Source organism: Scleropages formosus, chromosome 1, assembly GCF_900964775.1.
Source record: "Scleropages formosus chromosome 1, fSclFor1.1, whole genome shotgun sequence".
Lineage (NCBI taxonomy): Eukaryota > Metazoa > Chordata > Actinopteri > Osteoglossiformes > Osteoglossidae > Scleropages > Scleropages formosus.
In genome coordinates this window covers 7,322,346-7,338,435 of record NC_041806.1, presented here as the reverse complement: position 1 = coordinate 7,338,435, position 16,090 = coordinate 7,322,346, and the positions used below count along the sequence as shown (strand labels likewise).

General features: G+C 48.6%; 2 protein-coding genes across 3 annotated transcripts; one reads left to right on the top strand and one right to left on the bottom strand.

Annotated features, from left to right (window-relative positions):
* Positions 1-6: 6 nt before the first annotated feature.
* map3k12 (mitogen-activated protein kinase kinase kinase 12) lies at positions 7-9,099 on the bottom strand. Its single transcript, XM_018745693.2, has 14 exons — positions 9,023-9,099; positions 6,306-6,842; positions 5,762-5,945; positions 5,375-5,566; positions 5,082-5,240; positions 4,419-4,577; positions 4,165-4,273; positions 3,958-4,067; positions 3,304-3,420; positions 3,099-3,215; positions 2,238-2,979; positions 2,021-2,088; positions 1,579-1,864; positions 7-1,425 (listed from the first exon to the last, which is right to left on the bottom strand). Exons 2-14 carry the CDS (start codon positions 6,775-6,777, stop codon positions 1,315-1,317), a joined length of 2,826 nt encoding a protein of 941 aa, XP_018601209.1. The 5' UTR covers positions 6,778-6,842; positions 9,023-9,099; the 3' UTR covers positions 7-1,314.
* Positions 8,461-16,078, top strand: aaas (achalasia, adrenocortical insufficiency, alacrimia). Of its 2 annotated transcripts, none has more exons than XM_029253708.1 (17): positions 8,461-8,550; positions 10,067-10,197; positions 10,647-10,774; positions 10,889-10,947; positions 11,232-11,323; positions 11,625-11,671; positions 11,836-11,934; positions 12,799-12,942; positions 13,237-13,357; positions 13,515-13,639; positions 13,785-13,845; positions 13,950-14,040; positions 14,221-14,314; positions 14,698-14,765; positions 14,887-14,968; positions 15,456-15,540; positions 15,681-16,078. In XM_029253708.1, exons 2-17 carry the CDS (start codon positions 10,087-10,089, stop codon positions 15,834-15,836), a joined length of 1,563 nt encoding a protein of 520 aa, XP_029109541.1. In that variant the 5' UTR covers positions 8,461-8,550; positions 10,067-10,086; the 3' UTR covers positions 15,837-16,078. The 2 variants fall into 2 exon arrangements, with proteins under 2 accessions (XP_029109541.1, XP_018601211.1); XM_018745695.2 differs by lacking the exon at positions 8,461-8,550 and adding an exon at positions 9,752-9,823.
* The last annotated feature ends 12 nt before the right edge of the window (positions 16,079-16,090 follow it).

Genomic DNA, 16,090 nt, shown 5'->3' with positions numbered 1-16,090 from the left:
TTTAAAAAAAATACAGTGTTCAGGATGGTTAAGTTGTTTAAATTTTTAGTTTTATCAAAATACCAGGAAAGGAACTTGAAAATGTTAAACCACACTATTTTCAGGGTGGCAAGATGACCCCAGTGTGTTTTAGGTCACAATGATGCACTTGCAGATCTTTGCCTCTGCTTTCATCTATCTCAGAAGTTTTTTCAGAGTTCAGTATGTTATGACACTTAAGTTTGCCTGCCTTAACATTTCTGTGTAAGAGCCCTTTAAATAAGCAAATTACTGTCTTGGTTTAAAAAAAAAGAAAAAAAAAGGTGTTACTTGTTGATGTCATTTGAATGTGTAAATCAGAGATCCCAGTAAATCCCACATGTAAACATTTTTGACACATTCAGTATCAGTGCAGTTTATTCATTGTTATTAAATACATTGCCTATGTTACAGTTCAGTGGTAAAATATTTTTTCCCTCTAGTTTCGTGCTGGAGGCCATTTTGCTGCCAGAGCAACAAGCTGCCTGTGTGCCCTACAGGCAACAAACATTTGTGTTTGTGGAGACAGGATGTTGGCTTTGAGTAGCATTGCTTATGGTATTGATCTGGAAATAATTCTAGAGATTCACTGGAAGGGATATTTAAAGTGCCAGAAGCTTAAGACTAGTTAAAACCTATTATGAGTACAACATCTATTTAGCTTTTAGGTCTAGATAGTTTGTCTTCTGTTGGATTTTCAGCTGGATCACCTGACTGTGAATTTCTACCACTGGCAGCACTTAGTACACTACTTTGCTACAGATGATCCTTTCAAAACTTTAATTTTCAGATTTGTATTACAACTATAAAACTTCACAACTCGCTGTACATAAAAAGGTCAACAAAATAGTCATAAACAACAATCTATCTCCTGAAAACCCTGAAGTATCTGATGAATTGTGAAAATTTAAAAAAAAAAAAAAAAAAAGCATAATCGTAATTTTGGTTTGTCGAGCTGTGCCGGAAATATTTTGATAACACCAAAGGTTCCATAAAGATCACCTCCAGGTTCTTCACCGTTTCCTTAATCTGTCCTACAGAAAGTGTTTTTGCAGTCATTTTCCCCATCTAATGAAATTTACACATTTACATTTAGAGACGTTAAATAAATATAAAAAGATACAAGTTGCGGCTTTAAAAGGTCCCCGTTTGTGAGGTTTGTGGACCGTGTGGCTCTGCAGGCGTCCCAAAGGAGGCTTCTGATTGGCTGGTTGAAGGTGAGGTGTTTTTGCAAAGCTGGGGCACAGGGGACACTGGTGGAAGTAAAGTTGTCCGGACACGTGCCTGTCTGGTTTGTCAAAGCGGGGGTCCTTTACAGTCAGAGGTGTTCAGAGAACCTGGCTCTGCGAGGCCCGAATGGTCGAGCTCCGCGCTGTCGCAGTCGGAGTCGTCACAAGCGGCGAGATTCTGAAAAAGGCAAAACGGTGGACTTGAGGGACTGGATGAGCGTCACGAGGACCTCAGTGGACATGACGAAACTTCCGCGACACCACGGTACGTAGCTACCCGCGCCTCCAGGGTATTCCTGGCACCGTTTACCGTTTCTCAGCAGCATTGTACCTCGCCGTTGTTCTGCTCGGCATTAAGCTGGCGTAGAGCCGGATCCTTGCACGGGGAGCCATCGGACACTTGGGCTGCGTCGGGGGCATCGGCGGGGATTTCCGAGCCCTGGGACAGGAGATCGTCACTCTTGTCGTCCAACCGCTCGTCGGTGTTAGTACTGACCACGTCCGGGGTGCCACTGTGCGAGTGGTCACTGGTGTTGCCCTCCTCCCCATCCGACACGGAGGCGTTCTCCGAGCTGAGGGTGGACGGCGACTGGCACTTGGTTACACTGGCTACCCTTCTGCAGCCAAAACAGAGAATGGGAGAAGAAACAGATTGAGAACGCATCTGAAGGTCCTGTCCGAAGACCTGTGCAGTTGTGACAAATATATATAAAAAAAAAAAAAGCCATGGAATCTAGCAAATAAATGTGTGTCTCGAGTGGCACCGTACCCACCGTCTCCGCGGAAACTCCAGCTCGCTGTCAACTTCCCCTTCTTCCTCCTCTGATGATAAGCCTCGCCTCTGTGAAGGACAAGACAGAAAAGTGCTGATTGTGAATTTCCAACGCAGCGTCGCGAATCCCCTTACGACGACACAAGGCATGCTGAGTTTCTTCCACCGCGGTCACGTTAGACAGAGCGCCGTACGGACAGGGGGTGTGGATGGGCCACCTGTTTTCGTGTGACCGCCGCCCTGTAGAGGATCGCCGCAGGTGTCAGGTGCTGCCCTCCGCTCGCTCCCCTGGGTAAACGGGGGACCCCGGCACCTTCGCCCCTATCGTCCCCATCATTCGGCAGGCGGGGGTTCCCCAGAATAGAGCCCCGGCCGGCAGCTGCCCCTCTTCCGCAAGGGGAGTCCGGGCTGCTGGAGAATGGGATTGAGGCGGCATCCTCGCTGGGGGTGTCACTGCGGGGCGGAGTCTCCTCTAGGTCATCGTCCCCGCCCACGGCCTCCCCGAGCCCCGCCGAGGCACTCTGGCTGCCCCCTCTCTCCAGCCCGGAGGACCGCCCTTTGCTCTGACCCTCAGCCTCCAGAGCGGTGGAAATGAGGTCAGGGCTGGAGGAGGACATCTTCTTCTGCAACTGGTCATTCTGAACACCCCGTAGGGCGGCACTAGGGTCCAGGTGCTGCTTGGGAGGCATGGCGCTATCAGGTGTGGTGCCATGGGTTGCAGAGCAGTGGGGCACAGCACCGGCGGGAGTGGCGGGGACTTCACGGCTGGCTGAAGACAGCGTCGCCCTCAGCCCCAGGAGGTCCCCGCTGCTGCCCTTGCCGGCCTTGCGGTGGCGTGTCTTTGCTCGATGTGAGCGACTTGGTGACGTGGAGCCCTTGTTGGGGCAGGAGGGGAAACTCATCTGAGTCAGGGAGCAATCCAGTTTAGGAAAGATCACGTCTGACCTCAGGATATCAGGCCTGGAGTATAGGAGACAAAGAACATTCTGTGTGGGGTAGATGAGAACCTTTGTAGCAGGAACTAGTGGTATAAGGAACCTGAAGGTGCTCTGGAGCTTGAGGACATTCCCCCAGTTTACCTTTTGCTGAGTGATGGCAGTTTTTGCGGGATGTGTCTCTTCTTAATAAACTTCTCCATGGAAGTGGAGCTGTGCTTGAGGAATCCAGGATACTTCTTCTCCAATGACTGCTCCCTTCTGCAAAGTGCCAGGCAAACAGGGACATTACAGTACATTTCTCATTTGCGTTCCAAGGGATCTCCTCCTCGCGGTGCTCTTACTCTACCTGAGAAGCTCCTTCTCCTTGAGCTCCAGCTGCAGCATGACGGCATTAAGCTCCATGTAGAGGTTGTTGGCTCGCTCCAGCTTCCTCTCATAGTGCTCTCGAATATCCAAAGCATGCCTGAGAACAGCATGGCATAGAGCATGGAGCTCCCATTTAACGACAGCATAATTATTTCACACATCGGCATTAGCCCTTCTACAGATTCCTACATTTGTAAGCTCGTAGAAGCTGGTTAATGAGCTGAACTAATTTCTTCCAGAAGATCAGCTCAGCACCAGTTTACACGCGCAAGTTAGATGAAATCGATGCCGGAGAATGTTGGCTCGATAAACTTATTCTCTCTTCCATACAGGCTTGATCTGCTCCATGATGGAATTCCATAGAACATTCTATGGATTTCCCTTGCGTGTTTGCATGTGCCTTTGCATAAATCTGACCAAGCCGTTTGGTATGACAACCGTGAGAGAGCACAACTGTACAGACGTGAATACTGAAGCAATCGATTCCTTACGTGTCCACCTTACTGGAGATTCCCACACCATCTACTCACGCTCTGTGATGCACACTCTGATAGATAATTTTGTTTTTCCATCACTAATTCGGGGCTTCTTCACTGCTCCCACTTTACCACCTGACCCTGGTCCAAACCCTGACCTTAGTTCCTCTCTGCGCCTCTTCACCAGCTCCTCATCCAGCCGGTGCAGACAGGTGCCCTCTGATTTGAGCTTGTCAAAGTGATGCTTTACTTCCTCACGCCACTCGGCCTACGGAACAGCAGCGCGTCAACGCTCGAGCGCACAGGGGTTGCCTCAGCTCAAAGTGTAGAAGCTGAGAGCAGGAGGTACGCTGGGAAACGGGTACCTGGGATTTGAAGTACGTCTCCTGTGGGGTAGACAACACGTCGGCTGAAGCGATATCCAGGTGGAGCAGAATCTGGCGGAAAGAGGGTCTGTTTCTGGGCTTATGGTTCCTGTGAACATGTGGAGATATTGCTGTCCAGCACACAACGGCACCAAACTGTGGACTTACAAAAATTCATATCATCAAAATGTGGAAAAGATGAACCAGAAGGCATCCGTAGGCCACGGCGTGCGGATACATTTCGAAGCTCTCACCAGCATTGCTGCAGGAGGATCTTGAAGCCATCGGGGCAGCTGTCTGGGACGGGCAGCTGCAGGCTATTGTTACCAACACCCCAGATGATGGCGGAGGAATCCACATCCTTGTAGGGGATCTCACCCGTCAGCAGCTCCCACAAAACCACCCCAAATGACCTGGCAAACGTAAGGACGAGGCAAAGCAGGCAATGTGCAATGAGCTCCTCCCCATAGTTGCCCCTCAACAATGGAAAAAGTAATTTTGCTAATACAAAAAAAAAAAAATTTTTTACCTTATGATTTTCCTGCTGTCACACTAAGAGGGCTTTTTGAATATGATGCCCTGAGGATGCATGATGAACGATGGCGTAAAACCTTGATTATCACTAAATATTTGTATAATCCTTACATTTTATGTTACCATTGCTCATCTAACATCTAAACATCTTTCAAGTATTTATCTTGCATATACAGCATATTCTTTCCAGTCTTCCTTCCTCTTAGTTCTCTGCCTAAATGCTCCTATATTTACTACTTTTACTTTCATTCACATTTTGTGGCTCCTGCTGAGATGTTAGTGGACCTGCTCCTCAACGTTTCCTTGCTCGGTTGCAGCTTCACTCTCCAAAGTTCTCCTTGTTCCACCTCATGGCTCTGAGACACATATCCTTTCGAACTTACCAGACATCCACCTTCTCTGAAACTGGCTCATTGCGAATGACCTCAGGTGCCATCCAGGCCACCGTGCCAGCAAAGGACATCTTGGTACTGTTGTCACTGAGCTCTTTGGATGTACCAAAGTCGGAGATCTTCACCACATCATCAGAGGTGATCAGCATGCTTAAGCGGGAAGGGAAGAATGAGTCAATCAGCAATGTGAGCTAGTATCTCGGTGTGGATCACAACATCTCTGTTGCATCAGCTTCAGTCAAGATGATGGCTGACCTATTGAAGCTCTATAGACTGGGACTCACTTTGGGGACTTTAGGTCTCGATGGATGATCTTGTGGAGGTGCAGGTAGTTCATGCCCCCTGCGATACCCATGGACCAGTCTACCAGCAGGGAGGGTGTAATCTTGCGACCTGCTCGCAGAACCTCATACAGCTGCCCTTGAGCACAGTACTCCATGATGATGCAGTAGCAGGGTGCTTGGGTGCATACACCCCTAGAGTGTGACAGAGGCCACAAGGGGAGGGATAGGAAAAGAAAGGAATCACTGTTTCTCTAACTCCCACTGCTTTGATGAATGTATTTGCAATTCGGCTTCCGAGGAGTGACGAGAATCCACACTCCTTCCTCCGTTTCACGGTGACATGTGTGAAACACGAGAAAGCGCAAAATGAAGGTGACTTCTCCTCACTTGAACGTGATGATGTTGGGGTGTTTCAGCTTGCGCAGATGCTTAATGTCGGTCTCTTTGATGTCACGCACTTTTTTGACTGCCACCTCCTCTCCGTGAAACTTCCCCAGGAACACGGCACCCTGTGCCCCGCTGCCCACCCACTGGAGGTCTGAGATCTCCTCAAACGGCACCTCCCACAGCTCTGGGAAACACAACGAGACATCTCAGCGGAAGCAGGATGACTCCATTAAAATGGGATTCATTAGGGAAAATGCGAACAGTGAACATGTAAAATACAGCTATTGTTACACATCTCCCCTTAATCCCAGACCTTTTCACACCAATAGAGACACTCAAATATCTTAGCATCACAGATGTTAACTCTGTTAACAGTTTAGCTTGTGGTATTTCTGTTTTTGGTGCGTGTGGAAAATTTCTGCAAGAGGGGCAGGTACTCCAAGGATATGGCGGATGAATTAAGGAAGAATGAGGAAGACCAGGTGTTGAACAGGTGGTTCCTAGTGGTCCGTCTCTCAGGAGGTCAGGCAGTGTTTTCGCTTACCTTCTTGACTGTGCTTGTGTTCAGTTGAGTAGGCCTTTCCAATCATGGTCCACACTGGCTTCAAGCAGCCAAACAACCCCTCCAGGAAGCCTCCACTTTCTGACTGACAGTGCAGTCTGGCGGTACTGCCTGACTGGCTGCGTGTGGCGCCGCCCTCCATATCGGGTCCCACCTCTGCCACTGCCCCACTTTCGTGCAACTCAAGCACGCTGTTGACAAAGTGCTCCGCCGGTTCGTAGCTGGGTGTCAGGGTCTGATCACAGCTTTGGGCACAGCTTTTGCCTGGCACCACAGCACCCCCTGTGTCAATGGACAATACATTGCGCAGGACACACTGGGTGGGGGTCAGATCTGTTTCTGGGGTGCAGGCGGAGGTATCGGCATCTCGTCTGCGGAAAGGCGGCTCTGACACGGGGGTGCTGAAGCCCGAGAGAGTGGGGGAGGGCACTGTGGGTTCATGGACGCAGGCCATGAGTGGCCCTGCTCATTCGAACTTCCGCACACAGGAGGCTAGATCCGGGCTTAGGTCGAGGAAAGCTGTGTGGAACGACAGCAGAAGGTGTAGAAGAAAGGAGAAGAATACAGTCACATGCAGTTTTAAAAAATGAAAAACAACCATGTTATGTTTGATTTACCTATCTCATACTGTATTCCAATTCTGATTAATTTCTAAACACATTAAACTCTTAAAATCACATCAAAGTATGTGGAATATCATCTAGTGGTGTTTGCTGTGTGCAGCTAAAATAGTGACCTTTACTAATAATTCTATAGCTGGTGTCACTAACATTTTGGCAAACTGGCAATGAACCTGTGGTGAACTCAAATTTTAAATCAGGTAACAAAAACGTGAACTGTTTAAATCATTATGCAAAATAAATAACAGCAAATTCTTGAGGGAAGGAACACTAGAATTGATCTCGGTGGCACTTCCAGCTTGGTGTGAAAGGGGATGCATTCTTATGATGGAACACACATATGGAAAGCCATGTGCTCTCAAATTATTTTCAGTTTTCGGCTGTGTGAGTTGGTGCTTACTGTGATTTTCTGAATAACATACAAATTGGGGAAATCCCTGAGGGAATTTATAGGAGACCCCATAGTAAGAACAGTTGGTAAATTATTAAAGCACACGCATTACAATATTGTAACATGGTCACATGTGCCTTAATCAATGAATTCATGGGTTCATTTTTCATACTGCATATCACGCCCAATGGACATGCTCGCAAGTTTGCACTTTTTAAAATTATTTTAGACAGCGCATCCCTTTTTCTGCTGCTACTGATGTCCTTGCATATGTAATTTTATATAATAGAATCAGGAGGTTAAGTAAATAAGTAGTTCATGTTGTGAGAAAGAAAGAAAGAAAGAACGAGCAGGGCACTTGTCCAGTACAGTGAGGTGCAGCTCCTCACACTTCGCCCGCCGCTCCTTTTCATTCCCTCGCGCCGTTACCTGAATCGCTGTTTTATTTCGGGCCCAGTGACGTCACCGGCACGTAACAATGTAACAGTGCAGCACGGAGCGGTGACCCGGCGGCTCGAGCGCTGCCCGCTGCCCTCTGTCCAGCGCAGGGCCCATTTGGCCACATTGAATTTACATAAATATGCATAGCCGCAACGGATAAACGATTGTAAAAGCTGATCGCTGTGCTCGAGCTCGTACACAAACGAGTCGGTGGTACAAGGAGGCTGAGGTTCATTTTGTTAAATATTTAAAAGGCTTCGCAGTATTTCTGCTTAATACCCGCGGTGCACAAGAGAAACGTCCATTTCTCCGATCATCTTGTCACTCAAAAAATACTGTTAGCAATGGATGGGGAATGAACGGGGGGCGGCACTGATCGCGACGAAGGTGGCTATTATTAGTTGAATATTAACGTCGGTTTGACTGCTTTAAAGCTTCGGTCGGTACAAAACAGCTGAGATGCATCATTTCCAGTTTTGGATCAGAGAGTCTCACTCCGCAGTAGAGCCCCAGATGCGCCGTTTCGCGCACATGAGCATTAAATACTCTTTCTGTCGAATTCCTCCGCAGAATGTGACAGGATTACATAACCGCTCCGACGGAGATGTTCGCGCCGCCCCCCGCCACCCTCCAGTACCGCTCCCGCCCGCGCGACCGCGCGTTCGCGCGTCCTCGCGCTCGCGCTCGATCGCACCGGGGGACCGCTGTGGAGCGCGCGCTTCCCCGTATTCCTGCCGGCGAGGAGGCGAGCGGCATCGCGGCGCGCGCTCTTTAAGTAACGTCTCATTATTATTATTATTATTATTATTATTATTATTATTATTATTACTATTATTATTAGCTGCGGTTTGCGTTGCAGGTCGCAGAACCGGGCTGACCGCCGCACAACGACCCGCACTGACGGACCCCCCTTCAGAAAAAACTGTGCTCGAAAAACAGAGCTCTGGCCATGTAAACACCGTGGAGCTTTACACACGACGCACTGCTGCGTTCGCATCCCTCTAGAATATGCTCATTTTTTTAATGGACTAAAACATGGGATAACAGGACACATAAACATGCTACCAGAACCACATCTGCTGCATTATAACTAGAGAGGGAATGAGCGATGTTACAACCGAAATTGCGACGTCGGAAATCCCAGAGAGAATTCTCCGAATCAGGCTGTAGAAACGAGCTGATTTTTGCTACACGAACGTAATGTCACCCCGCATATATAAAGGTAACAGATCAAAGCGTTGTCCTACCTCGCTGTCTTGCCTCGGCGCGCCTTGACAGCCAGGTACAGGTTATGATCTGTGATGTTTTCGGACGCACGTCCTCAGTCACAGCCCGTTGTTACCGCGAAGACGCGACGCTCCCGATCGCCCGTTCGCCACGTTCGCTCTGTCACTCAGCGCTCCATCGGCCGAGGCGCCCTATCATCGCCAGCTGTGCCAGTCGCGACATGGGCAGGAAGATGGTCCAGGGAGTTGTCCGTAACGCCAGTACTGATTTCACGTCACACCTGCGTTGCTGTGCTCCACGAGGGGGCGCATCTGCGAGTCCGCGAACAACAGGGCGCGCTCGCGCTGCCTGCAGCCAGGTGTCAGTGTGGCGAGCGGCGGCGTCCCTAACGTCAAGCGCAACAGCGTCCCCTGTCCGCATCACCGGGTCCCCGTCACTTGCGCGGTCAGAACATCTCCCGCCATGATGCAGCTGTTTTTTTTTGTTTAAAGACACGTCATGGGGAAAGTGTGTTTTTGAACGCGCGAGGACGACACACACGGATCGCGAGAAGAGTTGTTTAACATGCTGCGATCCGCCGTGTACCGCCTCGTTAAACTTGGAGGAATGCTGGAAGGAAGTCGTTCGTCGCGGCCCGTTTGGTTTTGGAGCAGTACCATCGCCTCTCCTTTAGAGGGCGGGCAGATTTCACGCGGCACCATTTTTTGCGCTTCGCTAAACCACCCTGCCCGGTTTGTCCCTCGCGTCTTCCCGTCACTGCGTGCACGCGTAACCGCGGCGGGACTTCAGAAGAGGCAGATGTTACATTTTGTAACAGCAAGGTCTGGTTTTATTATTCGCAGACGTTTTTCACTTGACGTTCCTGTTTTTTTTTTTTTTTTATTAAAGCCATAGAAAAGTAGATAAGTCGTTAGGAGAGAAGAGTTGTAATACTAGGTGTCAAAACTGACTTTTAACGCGGTGAACTGTGAAGTCAAAGTGAGGAATGGCAGCGTGAAGTTTCTGTCTCTGTGTGTGTCAGTTTGGACGCTTTTATTCAGCTCATCCTGTCCTTTCCATGTCAGGTGTGAGCTGGGAACTTGGAATGAATTCCCTGTCGCTCTTCCCTCCTCCGGGGCCCGACGGCAACATCACATTGTTCGAGTCCAACAATGAGCTGGTTTGTGGGACCTCGCTGGGCAGCCGCCAGAAACAGGTGGGAATCCGCAGTTCTGCAGGAAACACTTTTATTCTATACAGTCACGTGACATTTTATTTGTCAGTTAGAGCGACGCCTCTCAAATGGGAGCCAATGGAGCCAAGTAATGAAGTATCCATTTTCAAGATGTTTCTTTTGTCCATGGACCATGCTCCTCAAAGCTGATCTGCCTATAGTTATTTACACAGCTGGGTAATTTTTACTGGGTAAGTAACCTTGCTCAAGGGTACTACAGCTGGAGGTGAGACTCGAACCTGCAACCTTTGGGTTCAAAGGCAGCAGCTCTCACCACTAGCGCTACACTTCCAGCTGCCTGCAAGTTAAGGAGGAATTAGAGGTTAGCGCTGGGCTCGAACCCGCGACCCTGATGTCGCGGGACCTCGTACGTAAATGATCAAGAAACACAGAAATGATAGTCAATTGTGATGGAGTCCTATGTGTTTTAGGGATGGGAACCCCCAAGTCTGCTGTTCCCCCGCGAGAGCTTGAAGCCCCATAGTCGTCCTGAGAGCAGCAGCAAGGCAGCGTTCCTGGATCACCGCGACACACTGTGGATGAGGAGCGCCAGGGCGTGGTAATACCACTCTCATTACCACTCTCACCCCCCTACACACACAAGGCTGGGGGTACCTGTCACTCCTCCACTCAGCTTTGTCCTGTCATGAGGGCTCTGGTGTTTTTCTTGCAGGCGTGATTCTGGACTCTCTGGACTGCTGGATGAAATTGCCAATTGCACTGAAGAGGAAGGTGGGAGCTCAAACTTCTGTCATCATCTTGTGAAAGCCTTGGGCTTGTCCTAGAGCAGAGCGTGGTGTTAGGAATAGTGCTCTGAGTAATACTGGATATTAACCGCGGCTGAGGTCGCAGATCATTGGTCACTTTGCACAACCGTGATCGGTGCTCGGTGTGCATTTACCAAGAATTGAGTGCTCTCTGGTGTGGGTGACACGCACAGGTGAGTATCCAGTACGAGGAGTACTGTTGAAAGCTTCCCTGCAGGCCGTGAATCGTGACTTTTCGGCTGTCTGTAGTCCCCAGATGGCTGACTGTAGGCTGCAGCTGGACCCTGGCCTTGCTGCGCTGGGTCTCCTCCTTTCATGGCTCTCTCTTCCCCCACCTGACAGTAAGTCTGTCCCACACCTTTACTTCACAGCTGGTCCCACCCGTACCTTTTCTTTTCTTAAAAATTTATATTGCTATTTACACAATGCCTACACACTCTGCCTTCATATTCAGTTTTAACTTCTGTCAACAATAATGCCAAGTCCTGTATTTACATCCAGGGTCAGTGTAGTTGTGCTCTGTGTTTTATATTCAGTATAGCCATTGTCTTATTTGCAAATGATGAGGGATTCTGCTTTGCGCACACAACTGGCACAATCGAGGTGTTTCACCCTGCTTTATTGGCTGTGATCTACCTGCAGCTGAGCAGTGAGGACATGGTGGCTGAGTTTTCCCAGGTTCTGGACTGGTAAGTGTTTCAGCTTCTGCCTCTCGCCCATGTGCCATCAGGCAAAATTCCAGGCAGTACATGCTGAGATGGTAATTATGTACCGCTTTGCCTGACTACCAGCATACATCGTGTTATGCTGCAAACAAATGGTATGTTACATTGCGCTCTGTCCCACTTTCCAGGTCTGACTGTGCAGTGCGGGCCTTTGCGTGGCACCCACACACAGATAAGTTTGCTGTAAGTCTGCTGGATGACTCCATCCGGATCTACAACTCCAAAAGGTATACAGTTTACGCTCAGGTGGGATGGTGGCGCAGCGAGTAGCGCTGCTGTGTCACACTGGGTGGTGCGAGAGGACGTGGGTTTGATCCCCACTCGGGCTTTGTGGAGTTTGCATGTTCTCCCCATGTCTGCGTGACTTTTCTCAGGGTGCTCTGGTTTCCTCCCATGGTCCAAAGACATTCTATTCAGGTGGATTGGTCACTGTCACCCAAAGTGTGTGACAGAGAGAGTGTGTTCCACCGATGTATGGATGAGTGACTCAGTGTAAGTAGTGTATCTAGCAGTGTAAATCACCTTGCTGAATAAGGTGTGTGGGCTGGTAACACTACATAGAGTACATTGGAAGTCGCTTTTAAGAAATGAAATAACGTAAACGTAGGTGACAGTGCGCTACATATTGGTTAAACTCTTACAAGCTCACTATTTTCGGAAACAGTTTGCTTAGTAGTCGCTGGTTAGTGTAAACATCGAAAGCTGAATTGCTGGAACAGCAGGTAACGCTGTTGGTCTGTAAGCTCCTGAGCTGTGGGCTTGGATGTGGGTTCAAATCTGTCTTAGGCTGCGTAGCCTGTGCATGTTCTCCCCATGTCTGTGTGGATTTCCTTCCAGGTGAACTGGTGACTCTAATTGCCCTGTGTGTGTGTGTGTGTGTGTGTGTGTGTGTGTGTGTGTGTGTGTGTGTGTGTGTGAGATTGCCCTGATATGGACTGATGTTTCATCAAGGGTGTATGAAGGGCCTTGTGTTCTATGTTTCCAGGATAGGATCCAGACCTCTGCAACCTTACACTGGGCAAGCAGTTATTGATAATGGATGGATTGATGGATAAATGTTGATCATGTGACCTGTCCCACCCCCCCCCCAGCGCTACAGCACCCACCCTTAAACATCGACTCCAGCGCAATGTTGCTGCCCTGCAGTGGAAGCCCCTGTGTGCCTCTGCGCTGGCTGTGGCCTGTCACAACTGCTTGCTTGTCTGGCACGTGGACCCCACGTCGCTCTCCACCAGGTGGCAGCACATGCCCATTCTCACATTTACAGGCACTTCCACACACACACACAAGCTCTGTAATGAATAGTGATTAACAACATCATCATATAACTGCTATTACACATTGAGAAATTAAGCACCGAGCTGTGCTTGTTAATTGCAGAAATAAATTGTTCTCACTAATGCATTTGTTCAGTTTCCCTTAATATGACTGAAGAAAACTGCAGAAAGTTTTGAGCTCTTTCTTGCAGTTTAATTTAAATGTTAACTGTTTCTTTCTGTCTCTCTGTCTTTCCACATCTCTGTCCACAGGCCATCCTCAGGCTGTGCCCAAGTGCTCTCTCACCCCGGTCACTGTCCTGTCACATCTATAGCCTGGTCCCCCAATGGCTCTCTGCTGCTGTCAGCCTCACCAGTGGACACAGCCATGATGGTAGAGCCCAGCTCACCTCCTCTTTCACCGTCCCCATCACTGATGCGCAGATGCCTCTGAAGCATGTACATTGCTGAGGGACACACGCAGACACGGCAGCCTTGCATATTGGAATATTTTAAAGTTTTCCTTTTCCTCCATCTCCATGTTTGACCAGGTGTGGGATGTGGCAGGTGAGAGCTGTGTTCCTCTGCAGCGTGTGGGGGGAGGGGGCGTCACTTTTCTCTCTTGGTCTCCAGATGGAAGCCGTGTTCTGGCCTCTACACCTTCCGCCCTTTTCAGGTACGCAGAGATTTTGCAGCGTGCGCTGAGAGATTGGCTGTGGCCCTTTTCTCCTTCAGCTCTAGCATCTGATACAGTCATTGATAGGTTAACTCGTGGTCACCCGCACGGGGGGGGTGTTCTCACTGACTCTGTGTGATTGCAGGGTTTGGGAGACCAGAACGTGGACGTGTGAACGATGGCCTTGCCTAAAAGGACGCTGTCAGGTGAGGTGCCCCTCATATCACGCTTGCGGCATTGCGAGGGGGGGGGGGGGCCCGCTGCCCTTTTTACAAAATGTCGAGACTCTTCATATCTTTCTACACGTCAGACTGGCTGCTGGAGTCCAGATGGGACCCGCCTGCTATTCAGTGTCCAGGGAGAGATGGTCATTTACGCCTTGACGTTTACTGACGCACCAGGTATTCCAGCTTTTGAAGGTAGTTTGTTTTTGTGCTTTATTTGCAAACGTGTGTTTCCGGGCCAATCAAGTGGGAAAGCGTAGTAAAAGTTACGAGTGTGTCTCAGCACGCGGTTTGAAGAAACATAAATGATAAAATTGGAGTAGAAGGGTGTTGACTCTTCTTGTGTTTGTCCCTTAGGGGAACCCCATGGTTGGTCAGGGAGCTCTAAGGCAGCGGCTATTGTGGCTGATCTGTCCGAAACGTCCTTTTCTACTTCCCAGGGCCAAGTAAGGTGAGCTGCCAGTTGCGGTCTTATCTGGCTTTGTTGTAATTTAAATTATTTTATTTATTTATTTTTGCATTGCAGATGCTGTAACTATATGGAACTTTGCTTACTTCATTACTTACGCATACATGTGTATCACAGTAATGATTTTTAGTTTGTATTTCAGTGTGTTTGGGAATTTAAAAAAAAAAAATAATACTCATCTTTTGGATCAAAATGGGATGAACATGGGATTTTGGTCTTAGAAAATGGCAGTTAACGGGGAATAAGTATTTAAGACCTTTTACTTTGCTAAATGGTGATGTTGAGCTAAGGCGAATGATGACTTGACTGATACAAGTGCAGCGTCCATCACGACAGCTAGAGCCACCACTGTTTGTGTGCTTCAGGGTTGGTGGACAGGTGCAGACGATGGCTTGGGACCCTCGAGGCGAGAGGCTGGCGGTGCTCCTGAAAGGTACGGAACCAGAACCCGTGATTTCTCAGCACATTCTCCTGCCCGTTGTTCGGTCTCACTCCACTACCAGCATGCACCAGTGCTCGAGTGTCTCACATGGGCTTTGATGGCATACCACCAGGTGACCCCGAGGCTCCAGACAGGCCTGCAATGATCGCTGTGTTCAAGACCCGTATCAGCCCCATTTTTGAACTCCTCCCATGGTGGGTTTCAGCATATCTGTGCTCTACATCCTTTCTGCTTTTTAGTGTTTGTTCTCAGTAGTAATATTTGTCATCATTTACATCAGCGTTCAAATTTTATTGTTCGTTTATCTGGTGCAACTTTCCCATCTTCTTCACACATTACCCTTGTCTTTTTATAATGTTGGTGGGATTTTTTTCATTTATTAATGATGATTGCAGTATGTATTTTTTATTTCTGCCTTTTTTGAAATTGTCATTTTATTTTTTGCCTTGTCAGTATGATGCAGTGTATAAGTCATTTGGTTGCATGTCTGTCACAAATTCAGGTTTAAATGAGATTACATAAATGTTGCACTTGTAAAGCACAAGGAGATCATGATTTATCGGCAATAAACAACTCGTAATAAATTTCACGTTAATGATTATGCAAACAACAGTAATAAAGTGATTAACTGTCTCGGTCTCTCCACCTTCTCTCTGTGCCCCCGCTCTTTTTCTCGCACAGCGGTTTTGTTAAGGGGGAGTCTGGGGCCGAGCCTCGGTTACTACAGTTTCACCCGCACTTTCCCAATGGAGCTCTCCTGACTGTGGTAAAGAACCCATCTTCCCAACATTTTACTGCTGCTCTGCAGCCATATTAGTATCTGTGCTTTTTTACACCAAATGTGGACTCAACACAAATGACCACTTGAACAGTAGATTAACTTACTGATTTTTTCCTTCTCTGCAGTGCTGGTCTAATGGAAGAATCTCTCATGTACCCTTCTTCTTTGTGAGTGCTGGGGGGTCTGTGCTTAACCCTGGAGGGAGCCCCCCATGGCCGCTGCCCCAGAGCAGGGCTGTGGAAAACGGAGAGCGTTTGCTCTACACCGAGATGTCGTCCTGAACCCAGGTCACGGTGAAAGACGGAGACTCGTCATTTCTTTGTCAGAATGAACATTCACCTTTGCACCTCTACAATGAACCATCTCTGTTCTCTCCTCCCCGTTATGTCGGTTTTTCATGTAAGAATGTAGGTAGGAGCTCATTATTCTTCACAAAGGAAGCTTTCTGCACTGGAAAGGTAAAGGTATTAGCAGCATTAGAGATTACAGTATGTCTGTGGGGCAATACAGGGTTGCATTGGGGCACGAGGGAGGT